The sequence below is a fragment of the Acinonyx jubatus genome, chromosome D3, assembly GCF_027475565.1.
Source record: "Acinonyx jubatus isolate Ajub_Pintada_27869175 chromosome D3, VMU_Ajub_asm_v1.0, whole genome shotgun sequence".
NCBI lineage: Eukaryota > Metazoa > Chordata > Mammalia > Carnivora > Felidae > Acinonyx > Acinonyx jubatus.
In genome coordinates this window covers 20,142,580-20,155,341 of record NC_069392.1, presented here as the reverse complement: position 1 = coordinate 20,155,341, position 12,762 = coordinate 20,142,580, and the positions used below count along the sequence as shown (strand labels likewise).

The window sequence follows — 12,762 nt, the reverse complement described above, 5'->3', positions numbered from 1 at the left end:
AGCAGGCTCCAGGCTCCGAGCTGTCAGCACAGAGCCCGATGTGGGACTTAAACTCACGAACCATGAGATCATGACCTGAGCTGAAGTCAGATGCCCACCTGACTGAGCCACCCAGGGGCCCCCTAGGATTTTCCTAATTTAAAAGCATCTGTTTACTTTATTTTGGCAAACGGGATCAATGTTTCATCTGTTCATTTTTGGTTGAAGTCTATGTTTCTGGCAAGATCATGATGAAAAGTGGATATATTTTCAGATGCAAGCACACAAATTGCTGTCATTTTTCTTTTGCTCCCACAGCACTCATTCTTTAATATGGACTATATTTTTCTCAAACTTTACCTTTGAAATGTTGATCCTAAACATTTGGTCACCACCAAAGTCCTGCTCTTCTGGAACACATCCTGCTCAAGGGATTTAGAGTTTTAAGTAAAATTCTACAGAGAATATCATTTGTCACAGCTCCCTGCAGACTTGTGTCCTGTGCTTGCAGACAAGATTCCTAGGAGTGACTCACTGTGTTAAAAATCTATATGAATGACAGTAGTCCCAAGTGTGTGGGAATGTTGACAGACAAGTAAGATTCGCCTGGAATAACCCACTAGCAATGTCTTCCAGGTCCCTTCCTGTGGCCTCCCATCCCTGCAGAAAGGCTGTCTCTCCCCTCGGTGCTATGGGGAGTTGACAGGGAAGGGGAGCCATGGTCACCAGTAGGTCACATCAGAGGAAAGAACACAGTGTCCTGCACAGAAGGGGCCATGTGTCCCTGGTGACGGGATCATACCCATCACATTTTACACCTTATATATAGACTATTTATTTGTTAATTATACCTCAAAGCGTGTTGTTGAGAAAATCATTGGAAATTGAATTTTAAAGCCCAGATTTTTCTCTCAAAAAATTATCAGATTTGGTAAATTCCTTTCTCATCATCTCTATATGTCATCTACTGCTTCGTTGTATGAGGTAAGCCTCCGTTCTTAGTGACCTTTCTCTGTGAACTTGTGAGCAATTTCTCTGTCATTGTGTGTGTGAAGGGCTGCCTGTTACTGAGAAATTCAGAAAGACATACCATGCTATTTCCACAGTGTATCTCTGTTGTGAATATGTAGAGTTTAAAAAAATGAATGTATACACACCCACATAATTATTCTGCTAATAGTGTCTTTCAGATCATCGAAACCATCTAAGATTAAACATGTATTCTGATTAACAAATCAACACCCAATGAAACACATTCTATGAACAGTTCATTTCACCTTGAACAGGAAAGAAGGTGACTACACACAGCACTCATGGAACAAGTGAAAATTTGGGGACAAAAGTGAGACAGCTGCCACATTTACAAAAGAGTCAGCATCATTCATGGTGTGAAATGCTACAGGACACATGCCCATCACAGCTGATTCAGCCCACATGTCTTTGTGTGTGTGTGTGTGAGAGAGAGAGAGAGAGAGAGAGAGGAGTAGAAATCATTATGCCTTTCTGAATGTTTTCCGTAAGAAGGGTGCTGGGGACAGTCAGAGGCAGCTGAACAGGTCTCCAGCCTTCTCCAACAGCACCTCTTCAGAACAGCTCATCACCAAAGAACCTTCCAATCTACTGGATGGAACCTGTCACCTTCTGACAGGAGGGTCCCCACAGGCCAGAGGACAGTCTGAAATCCTCTTTATCTGTCACTAGCCTCAGCTCAAGGACTCAAAATTACTTTGGGGGGCTCCTGGGAGCCTCATCCCTCACCCCCCCTTCATTCCTCAGTCTCTCCTCACACCAGTATCCCCACTCCACCCTGGCCCCACTCTCTTCATGGAGACCCATCCCCCTCAGGTCAGGGCTCCAGCCCCAGGTCCTACTGGGACAGGCATGCTAAAAGGTGGGTCTCAGGGAGCCAACCTCTGTCTTTCTAAAGGTGAAGAGCAGTGTCTTCTCAACCCCTTCCTCCAGGGTCCTTGTTGATGAATCCTCGCAAAAAGTAGACGGGAGAGGAATCCAGGGGCAGGGCCGGGTTTCTGACCCTGCCTCACTGGAAAGTGAGGTCAGAGGGAGGAGGAGCTCCCCAGCCTTCCCAAACCATGGGCTGTGGCTGGTCCAGGCCTCTGTCTTTCTGATATGCTGACAGCAGGACACATCTCTTTTCAGGTGCCAGGTCCCAGGGCTACCCCATTCCACTAATGTAACCCATGAGGAAGGGTCAGCATTTGAGGAGGCCGTTCTAGGGAACTAAGGGACGCGTGATTTGAGGAGGTTGCAGCTTCGTGAAAGGCCCCTGGATGAAGGATTTTTCCCATTTCTGAGGCAGGGGCAATGGAAGTGGCGCTGGTCAAGGAGGGCCTGCCCCTCCCTCAGGCAGGATGGTGACCTTGCCTTTCACACCTGGTGCAATGTGCTCCAGGGCCAGCAGGTGTCGCTGCGGGCACGTGCCTCAACCACAAGGTAGCGCCCAGAGCTGGAGACCAAGCACCTGGCTGCTTAGTAGGTGTCCCCTGCTCAGGGATGCCTGGGGCCCAGCAGCCCCTTTCTCCCAAGGCCCTAGATGTTCCCACAGAAGAAATTCACCAGTCCCATGTTCTTTAAATACAACTTTGAAGCAGAGGGTATTGATTCCTGGGTGATGGAGAGGTTGGGGCAATCCAGAGGGATGGGAATAATCTGAATGATGGGCCCTGTTCCCATCAGAGTGAGGGAAGGGATAAGAGAGGCTGGGGGATCTCTATCCCAGCGGGAGTACGGGGAGAAAGTTCTTGGGTCATCTCTACCATGCCCTGGACTCCTCTCCTCTTCACCTTTCTCACATACTACACAGACGACTGAACTCTGACGTCAGTGGTGGGGGAGGGGGGGTCCCTCGGGGGATAACTGGGTCTTTTCTTTCTCCTGGGTCCTTATCTTGAGTTGTTGGTGGGACCCTGACTCTCTCTCACTCTGTCCTTCACTTTAGGGTCCTTGGCATGGTCTTTGGTGACCCAGTCACCATCAGTGTTGGGGACTCTTGTCCAGGACGTCACCATCACCTACACTCGGAGTAGCAGCAGCACCAGATCTGATAATGGTGTGGGTTCCACCTCTTAGTGCTGTTGTTCCCCCAAATACTGGCTTTTGGAAGAACCTGGCCATCAGGGGTTCTATATTGATCTTCTGCCTCCAAGTCAGATAGATACATGGCTTCACAGACCATCTGTGGGCTCCAACCTGAGTATGAGGTTGATTCTTACTGTCTCACAAATGACAGAGACCTCAATGCCCACACGGTGCTGTGTTCCCAGGAGAGATTGAAACATAATACACACTCTGGGGTCCCTGATCAGACCTTCCCACCCTTGCAAATTGCTGTCACCATGACACCAGCACCTGAAGGTCTGAAACCCTCTGTATATATGTTGATTCAATAATGTCCCCACCTCTGATCCTATCCAGGCTTGAGGCTGAGACATTCTTATGATGACTCCTCTTCCCAGACATGTCCACATAGGCAGGAGCTCAGAGTCTGTCTCAAACACAGAGACATGAAGAAGGCACTAGAGCTGAACCCAGCAGCCTCTGAACTCACATGGATCCTCAGTTACTGCAGATGAGTATAAAAAAGTTAGTGGATTAAGGGTTGGCCAATTGGCCGCATGAGGTGCAAGAGGAAATATTCTCGTTTTCACAGTTGTAATACATGATCTAATCGTCAGGAATCCTAAGCATCAGGAATAGGTGATATAATAAAATTCTGCTGATGCAGCTGAGACACAAGTTTTCTATGGCCCCTTTGTAGTGAGAGGGGCCTCCCTTAAGCCCAATGCCCCCTTCTTCAAAATTCCCAGATGCCCTGGGTCTCTCTGTGACATCAGAAGCATCTCAGAAAAGAGGGTCAGGACAACCTGTGGAACTCTAACAGGAGTGCAAGAGAGGACAGGGAGTGTCTGGAGTCTGATGGCTTGTGAGACAGGCTGGGACAATCCTGTGTGGCCCCTGCCAGCAGAGACAGCACTCAGGGCTTCCAGGGTGTTCAGGCATCAGTGTGCTCACTAGATATTGCTGACCTGCCAGGACCCAGGGGCCATCACCACACGGGCCACCTCTATCCCTGAGTCAGCTCCTCACCTGCTCCTCTGTTTCCTTCCACCTGTGAGAGGCCCTGACAGGGAGGCCGGACAGATGGACAGCAAGGGCTTAACTGAACACAGCAAGCCCACCCCTGTGGAACTTTCCAGAGAAGTAAAGAGACTTTGGGGTGATCAGTATCCACGACAGAGCTTTAGCGTCAGAGTCTGGGTCTTAGGACTTGGGTTCCTCTCCTCCTCACCCTCCCCACTCTCTGCACAGATGAGGGCAGACCTCTCTAGGGTGGATGAAAGAACCCCCAACTCTGCTCCACACCCCCACTCTCCCCTGCAGTGGGATGCCATTCTCCTCACATTCCTCTCTGTCCCCTTACAGTGTCTGTGACTCAGGTGGGGCTGAATCAGCCACCGTCGGTGACCAAGCCCACCCTCAGTGACCAAGCCCACCCACAGATGGCCACATTCACCTGCACTGGAAGTAAACACTATTGGCAAAAAGTGAGCAGCTTGGCTGCAGCAACACCCGGGCCATGTCCCTACACTTCAAATCAACAGGAGGAAAGGACACCTGGCCCTCTTGTTCTCCCATAGAGCTTCTGGATGCAAGTCAAGCAGGCTGGCCTCTCTGACCACCCCTGAGTCCCAGGCTGAGGACGAGGCTGATCACTCTTGCTCAGCATGGGAATGCAGCCTTGGAGTTTGCACAGCACTTCAGGCCAGTGGGGAAGTGAGACACCAACCCTGAGCTCCCAGGCCTCACTGGCACGCGGGGCCCTCGCAGAGCACCATGTCACCGGCCCACAAAGAGACAAGGGCTGGGTTCCACCTGACAGTTGTGTGGACTACGCAGGATTATAAGAAATAATAATGTCAAGAAAAAAAGGCTGGATCTGCAGAATTAGCAAGTGCATATGGACAGCTTCATTACGACTCTATTTGGCCTTTATGAATACATGTACACTCACATGCTTTCACAAAGAGTGAAAACAGATTTCAGGTTTAAGTGAAAGGATATTTACTTTCCTAGGTCTTTCTTTCTATTTCATTTGGAGATGCTGGATTCATGTGCTCAGCTGGTCCATCCCTATGACCTTGAGTACATATCCGCCAGGGTCACCAGCCACCAGCCCCCCTCCCCATTTCTCCAGCCTTGACACATGTCCTGACCTCTGACCCAGGGCTCCTCCACTTCTTCAGGGACTTCACTCGGCTCACCCTACAGATCTCACCTTACATACCATAGCTGTGCTCAGACTCCTCTGTCCCAACTGCCCATGTGCACTCCACATGCACACAGGCAGTATCCCCATATGTGTGCCCCTGCCGCACCCCCTTCTGTCCTTCCAGGTACCACATGCAGCAGGAGACACGGTTGGAGCTCCAGGGATACAGTTGACAGAGATGGACCTTTTGAAATAAATCATAGATTTCCACTGAGGTGACATTCCAGTTAGGAGGCTGTCACTGTTCCCAATGAGAACTTAGACATTTTCTATTCCTTTAGATACTATGGGGAAAAAAATAGAAACCAAATAAATTGGAACCATCTGATCTCTGAGTGGTTTCTATATGTTCCCTGGGAAAATGTCTGTATCTTCTGACAATCTGTGGAGGGGTTTTAAAATCACATTTTTTTTTTATTGTTTCTAATAAAAGTATTCCACTTAATTTATGTCTGCTGGAGCCAGTTTTGTATCTTCCTAGGAAAGCATGTATTTTTCCAGTGGAGCAGAGTTGAAACAAAATGTTAGTTTATACCTATGCTTAATACAGGCTCTCAGATTTTATTTTTCGTTTTTCATTTTTCCACATAGGACCACCAGGTGATGCTGTGGGACTGTCCTGTGATCCATACACAGCTGCTCAATAAAGACCTTTCTTTCACTCAAAGGAGATTTGCTTCAGGGATGGGCCTTGTGCTCCTGTTGGAGACTCAGAACCTGTGTCCTCACTGGTCTGATAGAGTCCTCCGAGTAGGAACATGTGTTCCATCAGCTGGTGTTTCCTCCCAGGGCTCTCCACAGGGGTGAGGCCAACCTCCATGGTCCCCAGTGTATGGTCTGAGCTGAGCTCCAGCACCAGGGCTCAGGGACAGGCTGGGACGGGCTGGGACGGGATGGACCACATTTGCATGGACAGCCCCTCCTGTGGCAGAGGGTGGAGGAGAAAAGGAGGCCCGGGGCGGTCCAGTCCAGTGTGGGTACCAGGGTCTGTGTCACCATGGCCTGAACTCCTGTCCTCCTCGCGCTCCTCTCTCAGTGCACACGTAGGGACAGGCACCAGGGACACAGAGAAGCCTTCCAGGTGGTCTCAGCCCACCTGGCTCAGACACTAGGAAACTTTTTACACTGGTCCCCGCCCCATCACCCATGAGCGTCTGTGTTTGTAAGTTCCCTGTCCCAGTCTGTGCTGACCCAGCCGCCCTCCCTCTCTGCATCTCTGGGAACAACAGCCAGACTCACCTGCACCCTGAGCAGTGGCTTTGGTGTTAATGCTGTATCATATACTGGTTCCAGCAGAAGCCAGGGAGCCCTCCCCAGTATCTCCTGTACTATTACTCAGACTCAATTAAGGAGTTAGTATCTGGAGTCCCCAGCCGCTTCTCTAGATCCAAAGATGCCTTGGCCAAGGCAGGGCTTCTGCTCCTCTCCGGGCCGCAGCCTGGGGACAAGGCTGACTATTACTGTGCTACAGCTCATGGCAGTGGGAGCGGCTTTCATTAGTCACAGCGTCTCAGATAAGGAGGATGTGAGGCAAAAACTCCTGAACCCACAGACCTAGTCTCTGAGTATTTTTCCTGACAAGCTTCTGTGGAGGCTCCTGTAGGGGAGACACCTCTGTGGTGAGACCTGTCCTTGAGGAGAAAGGAAGATTACACTGTTGCTGGGACAGCACAGGGGTTCCAGGAGCACACGTGGGTGGGAGCATAGATCCCAAGTGCACATGCCCCAGGGTGTGGAGAAAATTAATAAGAACGAATCATATAAAAGCAAAAGACCTCAGTTTTTCCCTCCCACTGTATCTCTTTTATTATTCATCCAGAATGTTTTATTTCTCACACTTTGGGTCACCAATTCTATGTTTTGTTTGTCAAGTGATTGTCTACAACATCAGTTGCGGGTTCTACAATTTAAATAAATGTAACACTCAACTTATCTGCCTGGAAATGGTGTCAGATGCACAGGTCAGGGGCTCTGTCCCAGGAGACAACTCCTATTCCAACGCCAACAACAAATAGTAGTTAACCCATAAGTTCTGTCCAACGTGATGCAAACAGGGGTTCCCGTGAACCCTCCGCAGGTTTGATTAATTTGCTAGAGCTGCTCACAGAACTCAGGGAAACTCTTACTTCCACTTGCCAGTTCACGGAATGATACTAAAAGAGTAGGATGAATGGCCAGACGAAGAAGCACATGGGTAGGGGTCTGAAAGGAGCCCCCAAACAAGAGGTCCCGTCCCCGTGCAGTTGGGGTGTGTCACCTTCCCTATTGGAATGTGTCCACCTATGTGGGAGTCTTTGAATCCCATATTTTGGCATTTTTATTGAGTCTTCATGTAGACGTAATCAACCATTGACTCCACATTCAGCTCTTCTCCCCTCTCAGCAAGGGGGAGGCTGGATATTCCAAGCGTCTGCTCATGGCTCAGACTTTCTGGGGACCACCCCCAGCCAGGAGCCTTTCTAGGGTTGCCTCACTGAAACAAAAATGCTCCTAGTGGCCTTGTCACCTAGGAAATGCTGAAGGCTTCGGGAGCTCTATGCCAGGAATTGGGACAGAAACCCATGGTTTCTAAGATCTCACAATATCGTCTCAACTGAAAATGATGACAGTCATACTCATCCATTAAATGTAACTCTTTGTACTAGTGATACATCCATAGCTGATATGTTAATACCTACCTTGGTCACAGACACAATTTTCTCTTTCTCTGAACCAGCTGACAAAAAAGTGGTCACAACTGCTTCTTACACTGACAATACCCCCCCCCCCCAGCATACCATACCCCACCTTTTCTCCCCTCTGTTCCTGCCTCCCTCAGGCTTCAGTCTATCCCTCTGGCTTTTCAGGTGTGAATGCTGTCTCCAGGTTAGGATTTTAGAGAACACTGGAAACGATCTTGCTGTAGTTTCCGGTGTGCAGTGTCCATCTGTAGGGAGAAGTCACAGAAATTGGATCAGCAGGAAATCCCTTCATCATTTGATTCCTGCTGTCATCCCCAGACTGTAGCTCCTATGCAGCATCAGCCTCCGTCAGTCTCTAATATGCCGACACGATTACTGTATTTCTTACAAATGAATGCTTATCCAGACTTGGAGCTATCGGTGTACTTATTTATCTTCTTCAGAATTAGTGAGGACCCGCAAAAGGTCACTGTTGAAATAGTCAAAAAAAGGAAGGATTGATTGCATATTTCAATACATGCCAACTTCTCTTGTTCCCCAAAATATTTGTTTCCTAAGACCATCAGGACACTCACTCAGCCACACACACTTTGCTCCAATCAGTGGAGTCTCATGCATCGGCCCTTTGCCAGAATAAGAGTAGATGCTCTCTCATGGTCAACACAAGGGAGGCATCGGGAGATCCTGGAGGTGCAGGGAGGATGGCTGTGATGCAGGAGTTGGGGGAGGGGGAATAACGGGGATGTGTGGTAACCCTGGTCCTGTGCCTGCTGAGATCTGAAGACCCCAAAGCTGCGGGGCTTTGTGTCTATAGGGATGAAAATGGACAGAAGTCTCTCCATCCAGAAGACTTGAACTTCTGATTCAGTGGAATTACTGTCAGAGCTAATCTGCACCAAATTCCTCCTCCTCGTGTAAATTCCATCCTTGTGCAAGAGAAATAGCACTCAGGACACTGACCTTCTTTAGCTCCAAGCTTCAGGAGCTAAACACACTGGTGTGTGTTGCAATGAGCCAGCCCCAGGAATCAGTTTGCATGGAGATCAACAATCAGGGAGTTGAGAAATCAGAGACAGACAGGGGAACACTTGTATTCATGCTTGGCCACTGAGTGAAAGTCACCCTGAGGGCACTGGGGAGTATTTTTGTTCTTTCTTTCTCTCTCTTTCATACACACACACACACACACACACACACACACACACGGCTATCTCGGCTCTCTCAGTGTCTATTGTCATGGGCTCTGCAGTTTCTGGGATTCTCTGTCTTTCCAGAAGTCAGGTTCAGCTTGTGCTCACCCAGCCATCCTCAGAGTCATAACGTCCGGGAGGCAGAATCTTTTCAGCAGGAAATACCATGGACATCGAGTGTGACTGGGATCCTGTCACCGGGGCGGAACATGCCGCGAACACCTGCTCTCCTGGGACAAGACTGATGCTCAGGAATCCCAGGGCAAGTCTCTATCTCCATCGGCAGTTCAGCCCTGATAGTCTCTGAGTTCCAGTCCATGCCTGAGGCTGATCAGCACATTGATTCTGGGATAGCAGCCTCAGTGTTGCTCCCACAGAACTCAAGGCCCTGGGGACATAACACAGTCTCCCTGCGCTTTCAGGGCTGAACTGTCACTCCTGTGACACTCCAGTGGCACCTCCAGCCAGGATGGATCTCTGTTGAAAAGTCGATCCAACCAAGGGCTACAGGGACTGTGACCTCAGGGACATAGTGCCCCTTATCTCCACCTCACCCAGAGTCAAATGTGGGATCTCTGAAATAATTTTCTGGGTCAAATTGGCCTTGGGTAATAGAAATACATTCCTCTGGTCATGGGTGACTGAATGAGCAATTAATTGCTCTATCTTGAACATACGGGACACACAAAACACAGCAACGATTGTTTTACCCACCCCTGAGATGAGTCTGACTCCTAGTCAGTCCATCCTGGAAGTTCTGTGTTTAATTCCATCACTGAGATGAGTCTGAAGTTCACAGGAACAGGCTACTAATGGAGCTTCCCTGGGCACCATGTTGGGCTTTCCTTCTTGAAGGACCAGACCTAATATACAAAGTCATGATTAAAAAATAAATTAATAATAATAACAACAGCAATAAAAATGATTTATATTTTTATTTTTTCTTAAATTTATAATGTTTATTTAGTTTTGAGAAAGAGAGAGAGAGAGAGCAAGCATGAGCGGGGGAGGGGTAGAGAGGGAGATACAGAATCCAAAGCAGGCTCCAAACTCCAAGCTGTCAGCATAGAGCCCGATGCAGGGCTCCAACCCATGAACTGTGAGATCATGACCTGAGCTGAAGTCGGATGCTTAGCCAACTAAGCGACCCAGGTGCCCAAAAGCATGAAGTGATTTAGAAACAAGTTTACAAGACCCCAATTAAACCAAGAACTAAAGTCACATCTTTTCCATTAGGTTTTCATCCATTTTCTCAACTACTATTTCAATCCATAATTTCTCTGCAATAAGCACGAATCTGTGAAAACATACAGATTGTATGTATCATGATTGTACCCGCATCTTCCCATTAACGGTGTCATTGAGTTTAAATAATTCTTGCTGAACTGAATTTTGTATAAAATCACCCACGTTCATTTTGAGGTAGCAGTTGTCCAAGTGGTGACAGACACATAAAGTCTGTGATGAGGTCCCCATCAAAGCACCCACAGCTGTCACTCCTTCCCTCCTGGAGCTTCCTGCAGGTTTGCCCTTCGTGCTCTGAGGTCAGTGCCACCCCCAGGCTCCTGCAGACTTGGGTCTGTGTGCTGGGGGGACAGATCGTAGGAGGGAAGTACTAAGCACAGGGTGTGGAGAACTGTTGTTTCGCGGAGGTGGAACCAGTGACAGACGACGAAGATGGTCAGTGTGTAACCCCCCTAGGAAGGCACACGAGAGCATCTACCCACAACCTGGAGAAAAGGGCTCCCTGTCTTCTCAGTGCTGAGGGAACTTCTGGGAAAGGATAACTTTGAAACCAGAAAGGAAACAAGCAGAGGAAAAAAATCAGCTTCCTGCACAGAACTGGCCAGGTGCCAATGTGGACCCATCACTGTTCTGGAGCTGATCCTCATCTGTGTGGTTGTACAAGAGTCACCACCTTAGTCCTGCCCCATCAACAGACAAGGGAGCCGTGGACACACTCACTATGTGGAGCCTGAGTAGAGCACAGTTTGTCCTGAGGTGATGGGAAGTCACACAGGGGGACACCTGGCCTGGCCTGAAGGAATGGGACAGTGGACACAGCAGTGAGGAGGCAGGAACTCTCTCTGATGGGCTCTAGTCACCATGTCACATAATGTTGTGTCCAGGCCTGGACACCAGGGGGCACATATCACTTGTTTCTGAGGAGTCACAGATGACCAGAGCTGGGACCTGCCACCTGCCATTGCTTGTGCCCTCTGCTCAGGGCTCACAACTGTGACCTCACCACCCTCTTACCCAACAGAGCCCCTCCCCTTCCCTCCACCCTGACATCCTCAGGCAGAGGGACCTGACCCTGTGCCATTGAAATGTCGAAGAGCTGAGGGTCTCATTTGCATGGATGGGCCCTCCCTCTCTCAGAGGATGAAAAGGAGAAGGAACAGATTAGGGGACGTCTGCTCAGCTGTTCAGCCACAGAAGGCAGGATCAGTGATGATCTCGACCATGGCCTGGTCCCCTCTCCTCCTCACCCTCCTCATTCACTGCACAGGTGACTAGATGTGGGAACAAGGGAAGCGGTCCTGGGATAACATGTGTGACCTGATTCTTCATCACCTTCTCTTTGTCTCTCCCACTTCCAGGGTCCTGGGCCCAGTCTGTGTTGAGTCAGCCACCCTCAGTGTCTGGGGCCCTGGGCCAGACGGTCACCATCCCCTGCACTGGAGGTGCCAACAACATCGATATTGCTGGTGTGAACTGGTACCAACAGCTTCCAGGAAAGGCCCCTAAACTCCTCATCTATGATAGTAGCGATCGACCCTCAGGGGTCCCTGACAGATTTTCTGGCTCCACATCTGGCAACACAGGCTCCTTGACCATCACTGGGCTCCAGGCTGAGGACGAGGCTGATTATTACTGCCAGTCTCTTGACTTTACTCAAGGTGCTGACACAGTGCTCCAGGCCTGTGGGGAAGTGAGACAAAAACCTGCTGTCCTCCCAGCAATGGGACTTCCCATCTATCCCTGATTTTTGGCCAACTGAGCTGCTGCTTTGTTTGATATAAACTGGGGTCTGAGACCCACCTCAAGGAAGTTTGTCTACAGTCTTTCCACATTCTCTGAAATTTCTCCTTGAAGCCTCTCATTGGGAGCAAGATATTGTGTGATTTTCTCAAACTGAGCACAAATTTCTGCATTCCAGGGGCAGGCTGTCCTGAGGACACAGTCCATGACAGGTCACGGCAGACACAGGGACACAATATTCAGCTCTGTCTGAGTCAGGACACATCAGGAATGTCCAATATGTGTCCTGATAACAACAGCTCCCATAAATTGCCCCTAAATCCTCATCTATTATGATGGTTAGACTCTCTGGGGACCCTGATTCATTCTTTGACTCTGTGTGTGGAAACTCTCACTCTGAGATCATCACGGGGCTGATGTCTGAGGATAAGACTGCTCCTCCCTGCCCCCTCACCCCCTCTGTGACAGCATCTTGGGCTCACACAGAGTCCCAGGCCCATAAGAACTGAAAGCAGACCCCTTTCTCATCTTCAGAGAGGGCGAGGCCGCAGCAGCTTACCAGGCTCAGCCTGTGGCTTCTGCTTCTGATGCTCCTGCTGCTGCCACCATGGGCTCAGTGCACGCAGCAGCACCACCTGGG

At 49.5% G+C, this 12,762-nt stretch overlaps 1 protein-coding gene and 2 gene segments (V, D, J or C); all 3 read left to right on the top strand.

The window, feature by feature from the left end:
* Positions 1-12,762, top strand: part of LOC106988621 (immunoglobulin lambda-1 light chain-like) — a 505,411-nt gene that overhangs the window by 22,945 nt on the left and 469,704 nt on the right. The gene's annotated exons all lie outside the window — the stretch shown is intronic.
* The window catches only part of LOC106988734 (immunoglobulin lambda variable 5-39-like), a 603,934-nt gene that overhangs the window by 135,577 nt on the left and 455,595 nt on the right, over positions 1-12,762 (top strand).
* Positions 11,435-12,191, top strand: LOC106989080 (immunoglobulin lambda variable 1-40-like). The segment is given in 2 exon segments: positions 11,435-11,649; positions 11,741-12,191. Coding segments are annotated over 2 exon segments (540 nt in total).